Source organism: Myripristis murdjan, chromosome 13 (genome assembly GCF_902150065.1).
Source record: "Myripristis murdjan chromosome 13, fMyrMur1.1, whole genome shotgun sequence".
NCBI classification, from domain to species: domain Eukaryota; kingdom Metazoa; phylum Chordata; class Actinopteri; order Holocentriformes; family Holocentridae; genus Myripristis; species Myripristis murdjan.
The window spans coordinates 9,422,670-9,446,191 of record NC_043992.1 but is presented as its reverse complement, the minus strand read 5'-3'; the positions used below and the strand labels follow the sequence as shown (position 1 = coordinate 9,446,191).

The window sequence follows — 23,522 nt, the reverse complement described above, 5'->3', positions numbered from 1 at the left end:
CACAGTTGTTGATGAGTATGGGTAAATGCATTGTTACCTTGTTGGCAGCAAAGATTGAGGTTCCACTACCTCCCCTGAGGTTCCACTACCTCCCCCTGAGGTTCCACTACCTGCCCCTGAGGTTCCACTACCTCCCCCTGAGGTTCCACTACCTGCCCCTTAGGTTCCAGTACCTGTCCCTGAGGTGCCACTACCTGCCACTGAGGTATCACAAGCTGCCACTGAGGTGCCACTATTTGCCACCAGGGTTCCACTATCTGCCATTAAGATACCATAGGATGTTACTGAGGTGCCACTACCTGCCACCGAGGTGCCAAAGGCTGCCACTGAGGTACCACTACCTGCCACTAAAGTACCACTACCTGCCAATGAGATACCACAGGATGCCACACTCAGGTGCCGCAAGCCTCCATTCAGGTGCTGCTACCTGCCAGTGCCACTAGGAGGGTCCTGCTGGTGAAGACAAACAGGAGAACAGCTTCTCAGAACCCAACATAGTGTACCTTTAAACTAAGAATTACAAAAAATGACTTGAAGCTTCTTCCATACTGTTTTTCTGTAACTGTGGTCAGGAAGGAACCTCCATCATAACAGAGGTGTGCAACTAGCCAATATGTGATATTTAACAGAGGACCGAATATCAGCTTGAAATATCAGCAAACCAATAGTGGTGTCAACCTTCTTTTAATATTTGCATTTGCACTGACATTTTGGCCAGACTGTAGGCAAAATGTGTGAGATAAAGTTCCCACACCTCACTGTTTGCCTAAGATACACGCCACAGAAATATTACATTTTGTGTTTCACCGCTCCAATCTCTCCAGGAGCTCGCCTGCTTTCCGTGGCTTTTTGTCTGAAATACTGAATTCATAAACATGCCCTCCCCCTTCCACCCCCACTCTCCACAATGCTGTTGATCAATAAATGAAATGTTTTTGGATTGCCAAATCAGCTGAGCAGTGAAGGAGCCCATGTGTTGACTGAGATAGGATTCATCATATTGAGTTGGTGGTGGCACTTATTGTTCCCCAGCAGAGAAAGGAAACTGCAGGCCAGGCTATAGAGGTGGAGAGCGACAGGCAACTGCTCTGCTCTGCCCGGGGTATTTGATTGTATTCAGGGTCGAACATGAGAGGTCTATTTGCAATATTTCACTTCTGACAGGGGTGCCGCATCTTTGTGGAAACCCCAATCACATCCCAAGTCAATATTCTGGAGTTTCTGCCTATTGGAGAGCTACCACAGGTCCTGTATGAGGGCTGGCTGCATATGGAAGGCAATGGAGGTGATATAGCATTGTGCCCTGAAATTGGATTTTTCTCCATGTCTGCCCTAACTGCATAGAGACAACTCTATTCATGTGAAATTAGTGTCCAAAATGAAAGTTTTGTAAAGTTTCATGTGTGGAAGTAGTTCACAGCAAGTCTGTGGTGACTAAACAGAAACCTTCCACACAGCAGAGACATACGAGTAAAACTTTCTATATGTTTGGGTGCAATGGGAAGCCAATTAGGAGCCTGTTTGATACCGAGCCATTGTTTTGCTTTGATTTGATCGGTGCACAGTCAGATTGGTCGACTGGGAAGCAGGGACAAAGGATGAGTGCAACCAAAGACCAAAGACAGCATCCACCTGAGACTTTCAAATATTATCATTTCAAAAAGTTACCACTTACGGACACCAAAGACAAATTTGATATTGGCAAGTGTTGCATAGCAGATGGTAATTTCAGATGTAAAATGCTTTGAGGATTTATGTTAGGGAAGTGATAAGGTTTGTAAATGAAAGCCAGCTATTTCTGAAGGAAAACAAATGTAGGAATGGCATGGAAAAGACATTACTCTTTCACAAATGTCATTTTTGATTGTGTCTTTCCCAGTGTTTATCTTTACTTGAGATGAATTTATGGGCAAACAAGGCAGAAGTAACATAGCAACAAACGGAAAGAGCGAGGAAAACAGATTAAGATGATGAGATTTTTAACAAGTACCTGGAGTTGAATTTAAGACCAGTCTAGCAAACTTCCTGCTGAGACCAACTGGAGTCAGTTATGCAATGCAACATAAACAAACAAACAAACAAACCAACAAACAAACAAACCCTAATGAAACAATCTAAATCTTTAAAGTTAAACAACTGAAGACTTTCCAATGCTGTTTCATATACTAGTGTGTGTCCTCTATCAGTTCAATAGGATTGGAATTATTAATATGTATGTGTGTGTCTATGAGTGTGTGAGTGTGTGTGTGTGTGTGTGTGTGTGTGTGTGTGTGTGTGGTCTTGAGGCTTGGTCTGTTGTCGCTGCTCTGGCCTCCTGCAGGGCCAGGAGAAGAATAGATTGCCTCAGAGGAAAAGAGAGAATTTAATAGAGCAAAGTGTGAAAGAATGAGGGAGAAAGGGAGAGAGAGAGACATATGGGACTGTCAGGCCTGGTCCAGGTGAAAGGTGCCGCCGAGGGACTCAATTGTTCTGTCTTGATTTTCAGTTTCAAAAATCAATTCCTCTTGCAAACACACAGGGCGACGCGTGCACATACATACACACATACTGAGCACCCAGAGTGCTCTTGAGTGTGTATCAGGGTGTAGCAGATATATCGCGTTGCGGCTAGTGGTCTTTTATTAAAAATCCTGCTTTCCAAAGGCATTATAAGGATAAGATGGTGGTAACAAAGTGGGTGGCGTCGGTGACTGATGCAGCAGGAGCTGGTGAGCTCCGCTAGAACAAACAGAGCGGCAGAAGGCAAAATTCATTTTGAAGACAGATGTTGATCAAATCCAGTCGAATATGGTGAATCCCCTGGCTGATGCAGACCTGCCAATCACTCGACTAGCCTTCCTCCTCCTCCTCCTCCTCCTCACGGTCACATAGCTGTGCTCTCACGCAGACTGTGACACTGTGATAACACCTGAATAACGTGTCATTTAAATTAACAGCTCTCTTGTTCAGAGAGCATATAATAAGAAGCGTCACTCCTGAGTCTGAGGCGACTTATTAATGTTGCGCTCACAGCCAACTATCTGGAGCGGCACAGAAATCTGTTAAGGCTCACATTAATGGTACAGCCATGAACATATGTCTACTGCATGAGACGTTACATATCTCTGTGCACAGGCGAATGCAGCCTCTGTGATCATTCTGAAATACTTTTTCTTATTGTGTCAGGAATTTACACAATACAGTGCCGTACGGTGAGTTACAGTTACATCAAAGGGGCGCTGTGGAGACAGTATAGACTCAACCTTTAGTTACATGCTTATTCCAAATTCATGATCCTCACTTCAATCAATATAACAGCAGCAACAACAACAACAATAACAATAATAATAATAATAACAATAATAATAATGTTTTTACCTTTGCAAAAGGTTTGTTTTTGGTGCCTCCACTCTCTTTCCATTCACTTTCTATCTTGCTTGACCATCTATCTTTCTTCCTTTCTCTCTCTCTCTCTCTCTCTCTCTCTCTCTCTCTCTCTCTTAGAGACTTAGCAGCAATTTTGAATTTTGACATTTTAATTTGTGCTCTTTTTGAAACCAGTTTCTATCAAAAGCCATATGACTTCTGGAAAAAAGCCACAAATGGCCACTCTACTGTACTGCATTTGAATCATAGAGTAATTCAATTTGAAGTGTGAAAAGTGTTTGAGAATATAAAGCTGCTGAGTCTCTGTTGAGCTGTGGTCAGCACATAGGGCAGCCTGGTAGCCTACAGTGCAGGAAAAGGGAGATTTTTTTTTTTTATTTAGGAGTGTCAGTGTCCCATGGTCTTAATATTTTTTACAGAGGTATTTCCTTTCTGACTGTAAATTTCTGGAAAAGACAATGAATCCATGTAATCCTTTGTCAGATCATATGACGGTCAGCCCCATCCACGCGGCGTTACAGTGGTTTTACAGGACCGAGCAAGGTAATGTCATCCTCACCAGCGTTATGCTTTTATTTTTGTTCCCTGCTGCACAGCATTATTTGTTATTATTGCAGCGTCTGCGTCACTGCAGGGATAATAGTCGCAGGACAGATGACCTGCTGTGTTTCGCTGAACTTCCTCTGCTGCTGCCGCGGTTTGATGCCAGTAGTTTGCAGAGTAACTTCCCTGAAACTATCTCGCAGTTTGTGTGCTTTGGCTTTTTTTTTTTTTTTTTTTTTTTTAAAGAGAAGATAGTGTCCTTGATGTATTTGGGGAAAGCTTTATTGTAATATTAACAGCATCTGGTTCCTCCAGCTGGTCCCAACTGGATTCAAACCCACAGTCTCCTCTTTAGAGAATCGTGCTTTTACCAAACATGCCACAAAACATTTCTTATTCTGGGTAGATATCAAGGGAATCTACTGTCCTTCAACACACACACACACACACACACACACACACACACACACACGCATGCACTCACACATTTCAACAGGAACAAACATGCAATAGAGTTTCATTTGATAATAATGAGCGTGATATTTTGTGATATATAAAATACTGTTTTGGCAAAGTTTTGCCTCTATCTTGCTGTCATTAATTGTCCTATATTTAGTGCATCCAATAAAATTTATTATTTTTGGTTATTACAGGTCATTTAGTATTAACATATTAGTAACACTTTACAATAAGAGTACAACAATTAACGTTAATGCCGTAATAAACATTAAGTAACAGGTAATAATCATTAAGTAACAGTTAACTAACCGTACCAATCCTATAAAAAATTATAGGATTGTCATTGTGGATTACAATTGGCAAGGTGCATTAAAAAAACAAAGGGATGCACTTCTGCCTTGTATTACCTCTGGTGCAATTAAGTCCTCATTTTAATCATTTTTGAATAGATTACACTCTTCTATTACACAATTCTATGTAATTTAATTTTAAGTAATATGTGTGTATATGGGTGTGTATGTGTGTGTGTGTGTGTGTGTGTGTGTGTGTGTGTGTGTGTGTATTTTCTACTTAAGTGATGACCCTTAGTTTGAAACTAATTGCTCAGCATCGATAGTTCTTAAACTAAATAAAATAGCATAAGATGTGAGCTCATCTAAAATCCAAAATCTAAATCTAAAATCCAAAATACAGAATCTAAAATCTAAAATCTAACATCTATAATCCAAAATCTAAAATCCAAAATCCAAAATCCAAAATCCAAAATCTAAAACCTAAAATCTAAAATCTGCCAGCTTCTCTCTTTCTGCTGTAAATCTGAAGTAGCTCTTTTCTGTCTTCACTGCTTGGAAAGCAGAAACAATAAGAAAAAGTTGTGGTTTCACTCACTTCACTTTTTTTTTTTTTTTTTTTTTTTTTTTTTACATTAACTTATACTATATATTTCTCTCTCCTGAATTTGCAACCCTGTCTCCTAAACATGACTGAACTGCATTCTTAATTATGTTTAAGGGTAGTTGTATTGTGTGGCAGATTAGATTTATTTCTGATAAACTCATAGATTCTTCAGTGAACGACTCTCATGTTTTGACGCGTTAAGTTTCACATTCACCAAAAACATAAGCACGTTTACTGAAAGCCATTCATTGAACATGTTAATGCACATACAGTACAACATATGCAGGGAGATATTCCACCACCAGGAATAAACATATGATGTAGTGTGCTAACACTGGGCTAAACACAGCCGGCATCAGTGAGACGTTTCCAGAAAATCTATCTAAATGATTTATTTTTTTTTTTACTGTGCATTTGTGAAAATGACCACACATTGGTTAACAAAACCCACATTTCTATGTACTTAGATGAATGCAATCTGGATTATGGAACCACATTCATATTTTACAGTCAGTTAGCTATTAAAAGTAATGCATATATTTAAATCAGCATGTTCTGTACATTCTTTAAGTTATTTATGGCTGTAAACTGAATATATTATAATAATAATATAATAATGTTTTTGTTTTTTTTTACAGTGCACGTCTGCACCACTCAACACTCTCTGTACATGTGAGCCCCTCCATTGCCATGCTAATGTTTTCATCATTTCATATTCTTATATTTTCTCATTGTCATTGGAGTGGATTACTTACATTACTTGATTATTTTTTTTAATCATACAGACCAGTCATGTATAATTTTGTTACTTCTTACTCTGCATTCCTTTTTCAGTGTCCAGTGATCAGTGTTCAGTTAGCTGTGAAAAGTAATGCAAATATTTAAATTAGCATGTACTGTACATTGTGTAAGTTATTTATGGCTGTAAACCAAATATAATAAGGTTAGAAATGTTTTTAATTTTTTTTTTTTTACAGGGTGCATCGGCATCACCATGTGAGCCCTTCCATAGCCATGCTAATGTTTTCATAATTTTCGTATTCTTATATTTTCTTGTTGTCATTGGAGTAGATTACTTACATTACTTGATGTTTTTTTTTTTATTCATACAGATCATTTGTCATATATAATTTTGTTAGTTCTTTTTCAGTGTCCTTTTGCGTTCCTTTTTCAGTGTCTAACTGCAACAGCCATATTTCACACATTCATAATGCTGCAATCTATTCTATTGTATTCTATTTTTGAATGCATTTCTGCGTCACATTCTAATTTTGAAATTGTCTTGTTCTTGCGTTCATACACTCCTCATGCTCTGTAGCTGTGTTTAAATTCAATTTGTTTTGCTGCTGCAACACGTCCCCACAGGTATCAATACAGCTTCATCATTTCTTTTCTTTTCTCCAACAGCAGGAGTAGGAGCTAAGCCTGCTGGTCAACATTCATCCTCTGAGAAAAAAAAAAAAACTGTTGAGAGACTGTTCCTGTCTTTCATATCCATTCATTCATCCCTTGTTTCCATTGATTGCCCTCCAAAGCGCAGATGGCAAACGAAACTTCTCCCCTGAAGAATTGTTGCGTCAACATCATTACCTGCTGTTTAAAAGCAATCTGTGGGCTGTTTGCTCGCTCATGGCACCGCTGGCCAAATGGAAAAAGAGCGAGATAAAGCTTTGATACCTGTCTGTGTATCAGTGCCAATGAGGAAGGGAGCCAGCGGTGGACTCTTCAAGCCGCCTGGCTGCTCTGTGCTTTGTACCAAAGGTTGCACACGCTGTAACGTCCAGGTGCAACAGAGCAGTCCAGCAACACCATCAATATGATGATGACAACAAATCAAAACCGCGTTAATGCTGGTGTGTACAGCGGCTTGTGAAAGTATTCACCCACTTGGCATTTTTCCCACTTTGTTGCATTACAACCTGTAATTTAAAAGGCTTTATATATGTAGTGAACCTACATAAGTAGTCTAAATTGGTGAAGTGAAATGAAAAAAATAAAACAAAACACTTAATTAAAAAATTCTGTGTGTGATTCAGTGTGATCTAATTGTCACATGATCTCTATACACACCTAATCTGAAAGAGTCTGCAACAGCACAAAGCCAGCGACAGTTGGGTTCTAAAAAAAATATCCCAAACTTTGAACAGCCCACGGAGCACCATGACATCCGGTTTTAAAAAATGGAAAGGATATGCCACCACAACAAACCCACCAAGAGAGGGCCGCCCATCAAACCTCACGGACCGGTCAAGGAGGGCAAGAATCAGAGAGGCAACTACGGCCTTGTTCTGACTGACAGGGCAAATCTGTTTTTTCATCATACCCAGATTGAATCCATATTTTTTTTAGAAAGTCTGGACAGCAAAAATCAAATGAAATGCAAGTCCAATCAGATTTCTACAGATGCATCTCAGTCTGGATGCTCTGGGCGCTCAAATAGGATTTCAAAGTGTCTGTTATGTCACTCACAATGCAACGCAGAAAGAAAACGTCAAATCCAGAGTGAGGAAAGTGCAGTAGAGCGACTCAGCGACAGAGCAGAATCCCTGCTGCTGCAAGCAGAGCGACATGGAGGACGACACAGAGGACAAAAATCCGTGGACAGACGCTGAAATAGACTGTCTGGCGGCAGCTTCTGTACATTTCTCCTGCTTACGTGTTGGAAAGCTACGTCATCAGTGCACGTAGTTACTGATGCCTACGTTGTTACCATAGCAACCTGTGCAGATAGGTTGGTGACGTCTGGACACAAAAATCTGATCTGATCTGATTTTTTGGTCTTATTTCTTGTTTGATCACAATAAAAAAAAAAAATACTCTTCATCTTCAAAGCGGTAGGCATGTTGTGTAAATCAAATGATACAAACCCCTCAAAAAAAAAAAAAAAAAAAAATCTTAATTACAGGTTGGAGGCCAACAAAAGAAGAAAAATGCCAAGGGGGTGAATACTTCTGCAAGCCGCTGTGATGTGTGTCACAGATTCATGGAGATAAATACAATGTAAAAACTCAACATCCCACTTAAAATCCCCTTTTCAATGCAAAGAACCAAAAGCAGCTTCAGAAAATGACTGTCTACGCACCGCTCTGTCATCAGAGCGCTGCAGGGCATGTCGGCGTTCCAAACCGCATGTCTCTTTTGGACATCTCTTGTACAATAATTGACAATTAAAGCAGAGTCACAATGATAATTTATTAGCTAATCATGTGGTTGATTGATAGCGCTAGTCAGTTTCTAGCTGACAGGAACGGCACATTAATGTGAACAAGTGATAACACAGTTTTCTGGCCCTGCTACACATTGCCAAGAGCCCGCCAGGAGTACAAGACAGGTAGACTTTGCATGCTCGGTCCCACTGCGTCAGATAAAATGAACCCATTCCATTTCCAGCACAATAATTAAATCCATCTGAAATAATAAATGGAAATGGTCTTGGTGTGATATGACCAGTGTGGGCCTTGTATTAAAATTAGCCTTTCCTGCACTCTAGTTATGATGAATTTATCTTGCTTGGCACATATCAGCAAACTGGATGGTTACATTTCAACCAGTCTGGGTTGAAACTGATTTTTTTTTGTTTTTGTTTTTGTTTTCACTATAGACAATATCCGCTATAATTTAACCATAGATAGCATCTATAATTTGGCATTTTCACGCCATAAAAAAAAAAAAAAAAAAACATGGAAAACCTTGTTTAATAGCTGTGGGATCTAATACAAAAATGTTGCATTAGCCTCAATATCATGTTATGTGTTGTATGGAGCAATTATATGATGAATAAGTACTCAAACAAACTGCATGGTATGGATATCAGAGGTGGGCAAAATAAGCTGGCCGACATGTGATTTTTAATGAAAGGCCAATATCAGCTCAATATCCTGTCAAGCTGATATATCTAATCCTGCTGGACAGTGTCCAAATCTCCAAAGCACAGCTGGCACCCAACTGTGCAATGTTGGTTATTCTCCAAAACTCCGGCTTCCTAATAATCAGTATGGGAAAAGTGTCAGCGACAATCACGGGCAGTTTGATTGTGACTCAGCTTTACCTTGGTAGCGTAGCAGCACTGATCCGCCCTGAGACTTCTGGCTGTGGAAGCGGATGGTGATCTGGTTACTGCGGCTTCGGACAACCAGGCCCCTCATCAGGATGGACTCGTTGGCCAGCATGGTGTTCTCCCCGCTGCCGAGGTCCTCAAACACCACCTTGTCACCCTCCGACAGGTTCACATTCATCACCTGGCCAGGGACACAGAATAGAGGAGTAGTTAGCATCATATAAAAATCCCAGATCCGGTAAAGACTCAGATCAGCTCCCACAAATCACTGCAGACCGACTGAGACAGGATTTCATCACTACGGGGCCAAATAGGCTTTGTGGTAATTATACTGAAATATAGGCCATATGAGCAAATTAGGTTAATTTTTTAAGACTAAATGAACAGTCAAGTTCCTCCTTGTAGTAACATTGTAGTTTGACCCCTCTGAGGTATATGGTGCCCTCACACATTAAGAGCCAAATCACATACAGAATGCATTAGAATTCCACATAGATTTATTATTTGACACTGGGTCACAGATGAGGTGCACCTACTGCTGTTGAACATCAAAGCATATGAAATTTAGCTATTTTTATCAACTCAGAGTCAGGCCTCTCAAGCGGTGGACCTAATTGCAATGGTAATTTATTTCTGGTAGAGCAGAAGTTCTCAAACGGTGTGCTGCTGCACACTGCTGTGCCTTGAGGCAAGGCCTAGTGGTGCCATGGAACCGACAACTCCTGTGCATTTTTCTTGTCTAACATAAGTTATCTTTACGTAGAGCATATAACCTGGGAGCCGAGCAGATCCTGGGTGAATTTAAGTGGTAATACGTCTGAGCCAGAGAAAAGGTGAGGTGAAATAACCCAGTCCTGCCCCAGCCCACGACTGAGCAGAGAAGTCTGAGAAGAGAAGTCTTGACCGGCTATGTGTTCTGTGTAAATGAAAGACAGAGCATAGCAGGAGAATCAGAGTCGATACCAGGGTAACCATGGTAACCACCTCACACCGAAAAAAAAAAACAAAAAAACGCTCCATCATCTTGTACGAAAGGTGGCATGGAAGTCAAGCTGAGAAAAAGTGTCAAAGTTTGTCTCAATTTCAGTATTAACAAGAACATATATATTTTTAAATCTGCCAGATGTATTCTTGGCCAAGTTTGGAATCAAGATCACTCAGAAATCATTCCCATAAGGTTTATCATCATGCAGGTATAAGGTGAATAAATGCCAGCACAGCAGTAAATTTGCACTGGTGAAGTGGTACTTTCACTGGACACAAGCAGATTTTCCCATCTGCACCCGTTTGATAGTTCTGTGGCTCGCTGTGGTGTCGCTTGTCCTGAGATCAGTGGGAGGCACATCAGAGGGAGGGTTGATGCGAATCGGACGGACTGTAGTGGCTTTTAATTTGACTTGGTCGAGCCGCTGCCCAAAGAGAATGAATGTTTAAAACACAGTTTGCAGTTGAAGCAGTCGCAGAGACCCAGCAATATGGTGCAAACACATGAGGCTCTTTTGTTAACTTCTTTTACAATCAAGCCACGAAAATATGTGGTCAAAAGACTACAGCCCATCTATCTAGACTCCATTTCAAACCAATAATAATTTCCTATTTCGTCCCTGGCAACCCTCAGTGCCATGGATGGGGCACGGGAGGAGCCATAGACATTTGAATGCATTCATAAATCTATAAATAAAATATGTTAATATGGCTCTAATACAGATTTGGTGTTGAAAATTCAGTACTGGCCTCCTCAGACCACATCCGGGCTCAGATCCAGTTGCAGTCACACAGACCTTTCAAGATCACATGAACCTCTTTGTAAAACTATTCAAGCGGTATACATGTTTACTTGTGCCTCTGAATTACAATTTTAATTTGATTAAGGCAATAATCAAATAATCACTGGGATGCAAACAGAATTATTATAGTTGTGAGGCGCTGTCAGTTACAATCCTTCAACATACTATTGCTGTATTTATGCATTTTTGACAGTAATGATATTGTGCATGTCAACTTATCCAATTTGAGTACAAACATTTTAACAAACTGCGGGCAGCCAACAAATTAATGGATAAATATGTTTTATTGTACTCTGAAAGTGATTGCACGTTGCAATTGTGCTAGTAATCGTCTTACAAAATATCATATCAGCGTCATTACACCCACAAAATGTGTTGACCACGATTTAGAAGTGGCTTGATGTTGAATCATCTCTCCTTTTAAGGTCCACGACTTCCATCTGCAACTCTCAGACAACAACACTGGCTTGGGAAAAGTTGGTCTGAATTCTCCTCTCTATTACGAAACCGGCAGGGGCATTACAGAGCTTTCCACTGAACCTGGAACCGGGATAAATCCGAATTCCTACATGGAAAAGTGCAAAGAAACAGCACTTAAGTCGGAAGTCCACAAGTTCCCAGTGCCAAAATACAAAGCTAATGATTAACTTTTCCTCTGACTGGATTTTTATTTGAAAACATATTCATCTTTATTCCAGCGTTCTCTACAGTCTTTTATTATAAGATGGTACAGATTTATAGCAGTGTAACCTTTTATTTATCATTTTATCATTTTCAGTCATTTTTGTATGCGGTTGCTTCCTAGTACAAGAAATTTATTTCTTTTCTTTTTCTTTCTTTCTTTCTTTCTTTCTTTCTTTATTAAACCCTGCCTAACTGCTTGGTTCAACTGACATTTTTTTTTTTTTTTTTTTGTCTTTAAATGGCCAGACTGCATTTATTTTGAGCCATGACATTTTATATCATTAAACAATGTTGTAGCATCAGTTTAAAAACATAACATTAGTTCAACAACCAAATAACTGCCGCACTCTTTTGAAAATAAAGAAGTGAGTAAAAATATGATGCTGTAATAAAGTCAGTCCACACTCTCAGGTGTGGAGAAAACAATAGTTTCTTTCTCTGTACACTGAAGTTGAGGATTTGCCAGGGATCGGGGGCAATAAATCCTCTGCCACAAGGCAATGGTAAAATAAAAGTGTTGCTGTTCACTTTTCAGAGTGGAGACTCACAGAATTCATCATCTCTAAAGAATTCATTCTTGTTTTTTGGGAGGGTATAAAATTTTAAGCTCCTTCTCCTGCTTCCGCTGAACTTCCTACCCCCCTAAGGACAAATTAATATTATAATAGCTGACAGAAATTTTGGGTGGCAAACCTGGCTGGGCAAAGCCTGCCTTGGCCAAAGCCTGCCTGGACTTGGCAAAGGGCTTGTCCATTCAGAGTGGCTCATTTTGCTGCAAGACGCTGGATCGTCACCAGAAAGCCAGGAAGCAAGGCAGAGGGTGTTTCCATCGGAGAATCTCAGATTAGATCAGAGAACACTGCAGTTATGAGGGGCTTTATGGCACGAGGGTGTGAGCCACGGCCGATTAGTCTTACAACTGAAACCCGTGCAGGTGATTAAGCGGCTACGTTGTGCACAGGACTCTTGGTTTGCACTTCCACTTCAGCCTCAGTTTCCTTGAGACAAAAACTCTGAGCTCGAGCAACTAAGGCACAAAAAAAATGAGCAAACTGCCCTGACAGTGTAATGCTGGTGAAAGCTGATTGTGCCAATATGAAAAAACAGAAAGTCCCTGTACCTTATATGTGTGTGTGTGTGTGTGTGTGTGTTTCCAGTCCCCTTAGCGAAAATCATTAGTTTTAGCGGTAGGACTTGATTTAAAGGTAGGCTAACTCTAGGGTTAGGTAAAGGTGAAGTTTAAGGTTAAGGTTAGGTGTTGGTGAGGGGTAAGGTAAGATAAGTGTCCAGGAAATTAATCAATGTAATGTCCTCTGAAGTGATGGAAACATGGCTGTGCGTAATAACAGCTGTTTGTTTAAGAACTGTCTGGTCATTTCTTCCTGGCGCAAGGTTATTATGCGGAGGTTTCCTGCAGCTACTTCCTACCGGATCTACTTTCCAATTCAAATAAGATAAGATAACAAGAATCATTTATTTAATTTCCTCAAAAAATGGGTACCTGGACTTGTTGCTCTTTATATAGGCATACTCTGTTTTGTATGCAAGTGTTATACTGGGAGTTTTGCAGAGCTATGGGAGTAAACAAAGAGGTACAAATACAGTTTTATTGATTAGCAGTCGAAGAGAGCAAAGATAAAGTAATGAAGACACATCGCCACCATGTGGACGTCCAGGTAACTACACCAAACACTGTCAAAGGGAGATTTTGCTTTAAGGCACAGCATCACAATAACAATCTACAGTGTATGACACTCGCACAAATCAAAGGTATGAAATATGGAAAAGCCAAAGGGCTGATGTAGTCTTCAGTGATGGCGCTGGCGATAGGCCTGATAATTGTCAGCCTGTCCTTCGCTGACAGCATGTCTATGGCGTGTGACCAGTGCCAATTTGTCACTTCAGCTTTTATCACAGCAGGTATGTCTTTACTCAGGCGTTAAAGGGATACATCTTGTCTTCATGTGGCCCCTCCACAGATCATATCAACTGCATCCTATCTCACCTGGTTGGCAGACAAGTCCGCCGTTCCCTTGAGAGAACTTGCTGTGGTAAGACTTTGTACTGAAGTAGATCCACACACAGGACCTATCTGTCATACACAGTGTGATAATACTACACAAATATCCAAATCAGAGACAAATCGGAGATAAAGTGTTTAAAGGCAAGGCTACAATGATATTGTGAGTGGCTGATCAACATAAAAATCATCATGACAGACATACATGTATGACAGTATTCAAAACAGGCAAATGAAAAAACTTAAAAAACTTTGTAGCACTTGGTGACACAAAAATGTTTCCGATATATTGTGGCACAGAGAAATTAATATTAAAATAGCACTGGAAACAGTCTTGAACTGCGAAAACAGATGGTGTCTTTTACACAGATTTCCAACACTGATGCAGGCTGCTGTGACACCTATTCCATGCCCACATGGTTGCTGGGTTTGTGCAAATAACCAGCCACGCTTTTAAAGGCATATGACTGTAGAAACAACAGAGATTCACAGAAACCTCATCACAGGTTCTATTTCTGTTGTTTTATTAGTGTTGATTCAATGCATCAGTAAGTGTTATGTGTTCTTACAGGCAGGAATTCCTAATGAGCACTATTAAAGGGCCATACCAGAGATTTTAAATGCTTGGCCCATTTACTATAATTTGTCCACCTTTGACAAAACCATTTTGAAAATCACACAGGGCTTTAAAGATTTCACAACATATAATCAAAATCCCTTATTATGAACTTTTGGTTAAAACACCCACTTTATAATGTCGCGATGCATAAACTGTAGAGCTATGGAACACAACAGTGCTGCTGCTTTTAGGAAAACGAATGTAGAGGACTTTGTTATGGTGAATGAATACTGGTATGAAGAAAGTTTGAAGTCTCTGAAAGTTCATTTTCATATCATAGTGGAACGAATGGAAACCAACAGCTAGATAACAGGGAGGAAAAGCCGGGTGAGTCATAGGAGAGCTGGATCCAGCAAATGACAATACATTTTATTCATTTGCTCTATGTTAGAATGTATGAGTTCATGCATAAGAATGGTTTGCATTAATTTACAAAAACATTTGTTATTCCAGAAAAAAGAACTTACTGTTGTCTGTGAAGTTTCACATTCTTTTGAGTACAAAATTTGTTGCAAAAGCTTATATTGTCTATGCGTTACCCGGCTAGTTTGATGTTTTAAACAATATTATCTAGGTGAAAATAGCCCTACATGTTTTAAAGAGATGAGTACAATTGGATATTTCTGTGTTTGCAAATTAACTGAAAGAGCAGCCACTTTTTTGAAAACTTTATTTAACGTCACAAATTCTTTGGTGGTTCTCGGGACAAACGGTGCCTCCACTTGTGGGTCTTGGCATGAAAAATTTTGGGAACCCCTGTCCTGGGCTGCAGCGAGTGCTGTGTGAGGAGGAATTGATGACTGTTGCTCCTGCCTCTGACATCCTACCTAGGCTGAACAGAAAATGAATAAGCCACAGCACCGTGGCAGCCTCTACAATGTGCCGCAGACAAAGTGGCGGCATCGTTGTGTATAACAAGTCATAATGTGCTGTTAATGAACTCATGGACACAGCATCAGGATAATAGTGTGCTGAACAAAGGGCATCACCAAGTAATCACATTATGCCTTGAGCTCAGGGATAATAAAACACTTGAGGGAACATTGGGAGGCGTAATCCAATTTGCCCTGGCACAAGCCCAGGCTCTGCATAACTGTACCTCACAAACATTATCATGGGGGTTGAACCCATGTCTGGAAATAGAGTTGTTACTTTGACGAGTTTCCCTATGAAACTCTATCCTATTCCACCCAGTTTTTTTTCCAGTGTTGTGTATAAAATTCAATTCAACATACTAAAGAACAGCAACTTGTAGATTGCAGCAGAAACGCAAGTTCACCAGGCATATACAAAGAGAGTCACTATGCAGTCAATGAGCACGTTTACATGCACATCATATTCCTGAATTATTTGGAATATCCTCAATATTCTGGTTCTGCACGAGTCATGTAAACATCTGCCGAACCCGATTAAGGTCATATTCCAGTTGGTGAATATTCTGAATAAGACCCCTGGCATATGCCTGTTCTAACCAGAATTTTGTGCCATGTAAACACCTTAATTGGAAAATGCCCTGTACCGGAATATTCAGTTACATCTGCGCATGCTCGATTCACAAGGAATCCTGGGGCGTCTTTGTTGCTATGGTTACTGCAAGCGGGGAGAATGACATGGTGAACAGCAGCAAGAGTCAGGAGACTGCAGTCTGCCTTCAGCTAATCAAAGACTTAAATATCATGGAGTATATCGATGCGAGAAACAGAACATATTCTTCTTTTTCTGTATTTCTGGCAGACCAGATGCCTATAGGCGCATTGCTGCTCCCCGCAGGTTGAGTGTTGCATTAAATAAGAGCGTGGAATACGCCGAAACACGGGAATATGCCAAGTAACATGTAAACTGAAAATTCCAGTTGCTGCAGTGCATATAAACTCCCTACTCGGAAAATTACCTTAACCGGAATATTGACCCGAATCGGAATATGGTGTGCATGTAAACATACTCAATAAAAGGAAATTACAGTTTGTTACTGTCGGGTAATACTGAGAAGACATGCCATATAGATATAAAATAAATTTGTTAATCAAGGGTGGTGTGTTATCATTCTCATGTGTTAGCTGATTTACTATGTGGCTCTCAGCTTGATTACAGTGTTTGTCCCGCCCTCCGACACTGCTGATTGGCTCAGCTGGTTTTTCTACAGTTAAATATCGTACTCGTACTCGTCGTCTGCCGCTTATCTGGGGCCGGGTCGCAGGGGCAGCTGTCTAAGCAGAGACACCCAGACTTTCCTCGCCCCAGACACTTCTGCCAGCTCCTTGGGAGGGACACCAAGGCGTTCCCAGGCCAGCCGAGAGACATAGTCCCTCCAGTGTGTCCTGGGTCTTCCCCGGGGCCTCCTCCCGGTGGGGCATGCCTGGAACACCTCCCCCGGGAGGCGTCCAGGGGGCATCTGGAACAGATGCCCGAGCCACCTCAACTGGTTCCTCTCGTTGCGGAGGAGCAGCGTCTCTACTCAAAGTTCCTCCCGGGTGACCGAACTCCTCACCCTATCTCTAAGGGAGCACCCGGCCACCCTGTGAAGGAAACTCATTTCGGCCGCTTGTATCCGCGATCTTGTCCTTTCGGTCATTACCCAAAGCTCACGACCATAGGTGAGGGTAGGAACGTAGATCGACTGGTAAATCGAGAGCTTCGCCTTTCGGCTCAGCTCCTTCTTCACCACAACGGATCGGTACACCGACTGTATCACTGCGGAGGCTGCACCGATCCGTCTGTCGATCTCACGCTCCATCATTCCTTCACTCGTGAACAAGACCCCGAGATACTTAAACTCCTCCACTTGAGGCAGGACTTCTCCACCAACCCAGAGAGGGCATGCCACCCTTTTCAGGTCGAGAACCATGGCCTCGGACTTGGAGGTGCTGATTCTCATCGAAAACCGCCAATGGTCGAACCTCGGATCCAGGAGGAACAATGCGGTTTTCGTCCCGACCGTTAAATATTTGAATTCAATTTGAGCTGAAAAACATCAGACCCATAGATTTGCTAGCAACCTTTCAAAGTGAATGTGAGATTCACGGGTCGCTTGCTAATGTCGGTTTTAACTGTCACGTTGAACTCAGATGATGATCTCACAAATTTGTTAAGTAAAAATCTGATTTCTAAATGCAGAACTGAAGAAAAAATTAAACTACAGCCTGTCATTACGCTATAGTGAATTCTTTCAAACTGCATGTTCGAGACCTCTGCGGTAATCTGCTCTGTTCTATTCCATTGTCTTCTATTCTGCTTTGCTCCATTGTGCAGCTAATATCAAACACACTGAACTACATACTCATAACCAACTTCTTATCCCATGCAGTGACACATCAGAGAATAGAGAACAGAGAGCGCTTTGGTGTGACAGAAAAGCCTTCCCGGCATCCATTTACTTTATAAAAGCAACAAATGACAGCTGAATAATTCAACTGACACTTCCTCATTAAATATAAGCCGGCAACTTTGGGGACAGCATGGAGGATGAGCGCAAAACAGGGACAGATGGAACCCTGGGATATGGTGTTGACTAATGGATCAAAGTCTGCGTTTTTTTTTTTTTTTTTAGTGTGTGCGTGCATGCAAGCGTGCATGTGTGTGTGTGTGTGTGTGTGTGTGCTAAGGAATGCTCTTTCACGCAGCTAGACGAATGAAAACAAATGCCGCAACACAAAGAACAAGACAGAGAGAAATGAGGGGAAGATCTGACGTGATGCAAAAACATGTTGAACGTTGTAAAAGACTGTATTTCTCTATTATACATTCCCCCGTTCCCCACCGAGACTCTCTGTTGATCTTCCCCGTCTCCCCTCCGCCGCAATGTGAATGGAAAGCGAGGCCAGGAGAGAATAAGATTATTTACCTCTAATTGCTCGCCTCCTTCAAAACACCACACTTTCCCCCCTTCATCCATAATTGCTGTTCCTCCGACTGTAACCGCGCAACTGACTCGCCTCTTAAAACGCAACAAGCTGTATTTTATATATCAAAGCAATACCACAGTCGTTATCATCAGATGGAAATATATGGTGGGCGGGTGATTGTGTGGGTGTGTGTGAGTGCATGCCAGTGTGTGTGTGTGTGTGTGTGTGCCGTCTGCTAATTAACGGCGGTAATTAAGAGGGAGGTGAGTAAATGATGGAGGCAAGGGAATATGTGTTCCAGCAGGAGAAGTGGGTCACGGCGGGGAGAGAGCACACACACACACACTGAAGCCTCCGATAGCCCGTCAGCGAGGGCCACTGATGATAAAATATCCTGTTTTTATGATGTACATTAAATATCGCCCTTCACAAACCGTCTAAAGAGACAGGACTACTGGAGGCTGCACTGTAAGTACAAATTAAAACTCTACAAGAAAGCTAAAATACACATCTTATAATGAATTTACACTGTAAAGATGGCCATGATTTCAGGGGATCAACAAGACATTTGGAGTGGTACCTACAGAAATCTATATTTTCTTTTCCCTTTTTTTGTTTGTTTGTTTGTTTGTTTGTTTGTGTGCCATGGTGTTTTTCAACTCCTTCCCAGAGATCTCCTCCCTCTCAATGTGACAGCTCGGATTCTTACCCATATAGTGGCATTTTCTGAGCGTAATACATCCACATACATCGACATCTGGTCTGTTAACTCCTTCCCTGTCTCAAGAGTGAGAGCTTCAACAGGATTTAAAAAAAAAAAAAAAAAAAAAAAACTATATGTATATATATATATATATATATATATATATATATATATATATATATATATATATATATATACATTAGGTTTTTGGCAGTGCTATGGTAGAAAACAGCTCATCTTGAAATGAAAGTGAAATCAAACAAACGTGTGCCGTGTGCATCCTTTAAAACCAATTTTCAGCTTTGGGTCGATCGTTCAAAATCAAAACTGACATGGAAGGTTTTAACGGACCAGACTGGAACTATCCAGAACTATCCAGGTAAGAATCGAAACTAGGACCTCAAACAGTCCTGGTGGTACTGGCATGTCTTTTTCTTGAGATTTTCTGTGAAATAAGTTTGAGTTTCTTGTCTGTTGTCTGTTCAGGCGTGGCGGCTATCACGGCTCATTCGGACAACCTGGGGCCTTGTTCCTTGTTGGACACTTCATAGACCTTTTTCCCAGCAGCCACGAAAAGGAGGATACACACAGGTGCTACCAGAGGTGGCAAAAGTACTGACATTCTGTACTTAAGTAGAAGTAAAGATACTTGTATGAGAAAAGACTCTGGTAAAAGTAGAAGTACCAATTCAACTTCTTTACTCAAGTAAAAGTAAGAAAGTACAGGCTCTGAAATATAAAAAATGATTTTTTTTTATTTTTTATTTTTTTTTACCATTAATGATACATATACCTTTTTGATAAAAAAAAAGTTCAGGGCACACAAAACAGGAACATTTCCTCTTTTATTAACAACCTGCAAAGTGCTGGTACAGAGAGAATGAAAATCACACAACATTCTAGTTTTGCTGCAAGCCCAGTTTCACACAATAATCAAGACTGAACTGACCAGAGGTCTTGAATGAGTACCTTGATAACAGCTTTGGTACTCTCAATACTTAATATACTTAACGTATATGACTTTTAACAGATTTTTTCTTGCTTCTCCGACTCTGTTTTGTTGTCGGCTAACGTTATCTTCCCTGGCAACTGTCTTCCTCCATGTCTCCAGATTTCTCTTTATGGTTTTCTTTTTCTTAACTGCTCTCATGCCCCGCGCTCTCTCTCCCTTTCCCTCTCTGTGCAGGGTTTCCTCCAGGATTTTTGGAAACTGTGGGGGAGGGCTTCAGCATTAATGTTAATAATTTTTACCACGGATCTTTTGTAGCACAGAGCAGATATGCTGCTCAAACACTCAGTATGTAGTGTTGGTGTATGTTTATGAGTTGTAGAACATAATAAATTATCTTGAAGGAGTAGATGTTGACTCCAATAATTTAAAAATATGTTAAATTATTATTTGTTTTAAAAATGTAAACAGACCTAACAATTCAACTACCAATGAATGAGCAGTAGTATGCATGTGATAACACAGAATGAAAAATAAGCCGAAGTGATACCTCTTCTCTGAATAGACAAGCTAAGCCAGTGTGCTGCTGTTAGCCAGTGAAAATACAGCGGAGTGGCAACTCTTCGCTTTGTTTCACAATCTATGTCAGTGCGCTGCTGTAGCCTGGAAAGTTTCTCTGCCTTTTGTTCTCGTACGGTGCCGGTGCAGGTGTTGTAATGTTTTTCTTGGTGGTAATGAGCCCGCCCGTCCCCACCAAAAAGAGAGAAAGAGGGAGAGAGAAGTAACGAGCCTGTTTTGACAATGTAAGGAGTAGAAAGTACAGATATTTGTGTTCAAATGTAGGGAGTAAAAGTAAAAAGTCGGCAGAAAATTAAATACTCAAGTAAAGCACAGATACCTGAAAAATCTACTTAAGTACAGTAACGAAGTATTTGTACTTCATTACTTCCCACCTCTGGGTGCTACTGATGATGTTAATTAAGGTTTTGTTCCATTTAAGTGTAGTAGAGTCTGTCTGGTGAGCCAGCATGAACAATAGCATGCTGACATCTGCATTTACCTGCTATCTCATGTCAAAATGGCTGCTGTGAAAAAGGCCTGTTAATCGAGGCTACTTTAATTTTAGCCACTTCACTGAATACAAGAATTTAAGGTTGCTTCTTATGTAATACAGTATGTTTGTGAATGTAGGGGATGATAGATTTTGTTGCACATGATGGTGAATCTGATATGACTGTGAGTTGTTAATTTGTACATTATTGACATGTGAAAATATCTAGTTCACATGTGACACTGTTTTCCTCTCACATGTGAAAAGTGAAATTCACATGTGAAAATATCTAGTTCACATGTGACATTCACAAGGTTTTCATAAGGGATATCTGACAACATAAAAGATGTATATCGGTTATTCTCAACAAAAAAAAATCTGAATTATCTCTAAATCCTTGGCCTGACTGAACTGAGGATATTGCTAAAACAATGTGTGATGCTGTACACACTGCAGATGAAGCTCTGGCATCACCTGTCCACATCAACGGGTTTCACAGGCTTTGTTGTCCTTAGTTTTCCACATCGGTGCGAGGAACAAACGTCACACTCAACCGGCACACCAGTGGAGTGGCAACAAAAGCAACATAAGGCCATGAATATGGTCTTCTGTCACGCATAAAAGAGAAGCTGCAGACAATATCCTGTATGCTTTCACATGCCCGTCCTTGAATTGTCCTCCCGTCTCTTGCACAAAAGCTGCTATCACACAAGAGCCAAGGCTAACAACACAAAAGAGTGAGGCTCGAGATTAGGCTGGCGGTTTGAAAGGAAATTGAACATTGTGTCACACTGAGCAGACACAGTTCTTTTGCTCTGTTTAAGTCCTTTTTTTCCCATTAGCACACTTTGTAATCTGTGCCTTGTGGACAGTGTGAATGCAAATGGAGAGAAGGTCATCTGCACGGAGGAACGGGTCAGCTGAAGGTCAACAGTGGAAAGCATGTAACGTCTGACTTCAGACAGACAGGATTACAGGCAATGCACAGGTGTTTGGACTAATACTGTCAGGCATGCTGAAACAGGAAAAATACTGACATTCTCCCATATAGAAATTATAGAAAAGCAAGTTAAAATAATAATAACCAATAGCATTTTCAACAAATTTGCTTTTCTCAATAGTCATTCAACCTATACGCCTATACGTTTGCCATTCTGAACAAATGGCAGGTCTTTCTGAGGGAAAAAATCCTCTGGCTCAGAAGGTGATGGGTTTCATTAACTCATCACCCACTGCTGTATGAGAGAAAAAAAGAGTGCAGTACAGTCTTTTGGCCATCAGGGGCAATGCTGAACTCCTGCTAAACAGGGCAGAATGCACAGCTGTTAATAGGGCTAAATGCTATAATATGATCACTGCATTTGATTCCAGATATTTCCTGGTAAATGGACTATTATTGTCATTGTTATGCGGGCAAATTTTTATAAGGGAGACAGAATTATAAGCTGACGTCAAATTCATGGCTGTAAAATGATGGAGGCTGTGTGCTGCTGACTGGTTGCCTCACAAGAGGAAAAACGTTTTTCCATAAATGGTTCCAGATTTCATTCATCAAAGCTGATAGAAATGTGGATCTTCTTAACCAGCGTCTGCTCATTTGCACCAGTGCACAGTGAAGAAAAAAATATATGTTATCATTTAGAGAGCTGATTTTCTACAAAGCATTCCCATCAGTCGCTGTTCATTTGACTCTGTTTAGCGCGGTTTTAGTGCTCCTGGAGGTGAAAGCACTTATTTCTGCTGGTGGAATATCTCACTATATAGATGATCTCTGGTTTTATGTTTATAGTCTGCAATAAAAAGAGGAAGAACTGGGTAGGTTGCATGAGCAGTGATAGCCACCAAGACTGGACATACAAAGAAACTCAAACTTCATTCAAATAAAAGAGCGCCACCTACAGGAGCTCAGTTCAAGATTAAATAATAGTGGAGGATTATTGGGCTACATGCAACAGGCTAATGCTGTTTGTGTCGGGGATTAATGGAAAGTAACATAACAAATAATGTAACTTATTAATTTTCCTGTCTGCTGAGTAAAGTGATCAGCTTTTACATCAAGAAGACTTCGGTCAAGGTCATAGCCAGACGTTACGGCCCTGTTTGCACAAAGCCACACCCCCCTTTCAGAAACGTTGTCATAAGACACGCCCCTTTCCGTCAGTCTGCAGTCACTGACATGAACCATGACCAACGTTCCCACCAAGTTTTCTGCAGATCCATGCGGAGCTTGTGAGCCATCCCACTGGCAGATGGACGGACAGATGGAGGGATGGACAGGTAATGAGGAATGTATTAGTCCCTCCAGGATTTTGCAATGTCACAGTTCCAATAATTAGCACAAAACATCAAGCCACACGTCACCAACTGCCTTTCTGTGTTCCTTGGTTTCTGTAGATGTAGTTGTATGTCCATCATGCTTTACATTCACGGTTAAAGAGGCAATTCCCTCATGTTTTGGACAAAATGTTTTTTGTTTTTTTTTTTTCCCACAAAGCAGGATTAGAAAGTTAGCCAGATAACCGATTGATTGCTGATTGCTGAGAAC

At 40.8% G+C, this 23,522-nt stretch overlaps 1 protein-coding gene across 1 annotated transcript in view; it reads right to left on the bottom strand.

Moving 5' to 3' along the window:
• Nucleotides 1-23,522, bottom strand: part of sez6b (seizure related 6 homolog b) — a 191,246-nt gene that overhangs the window by 65,474 nt on the left and 102,250 nt on the right. Inside the window, exon 4 of the mRNA XM_030067513.1 lies at nucleotides 9,314-9,503. Within this exon, the coding sequence (XP_029923373.1) occupies nucleotides 9,314-9,503 (190 nt within the window). The remainder of the gene's footprint in view (nucleotides 1-9,313; nucleotides 9,504-23,522) is intronic.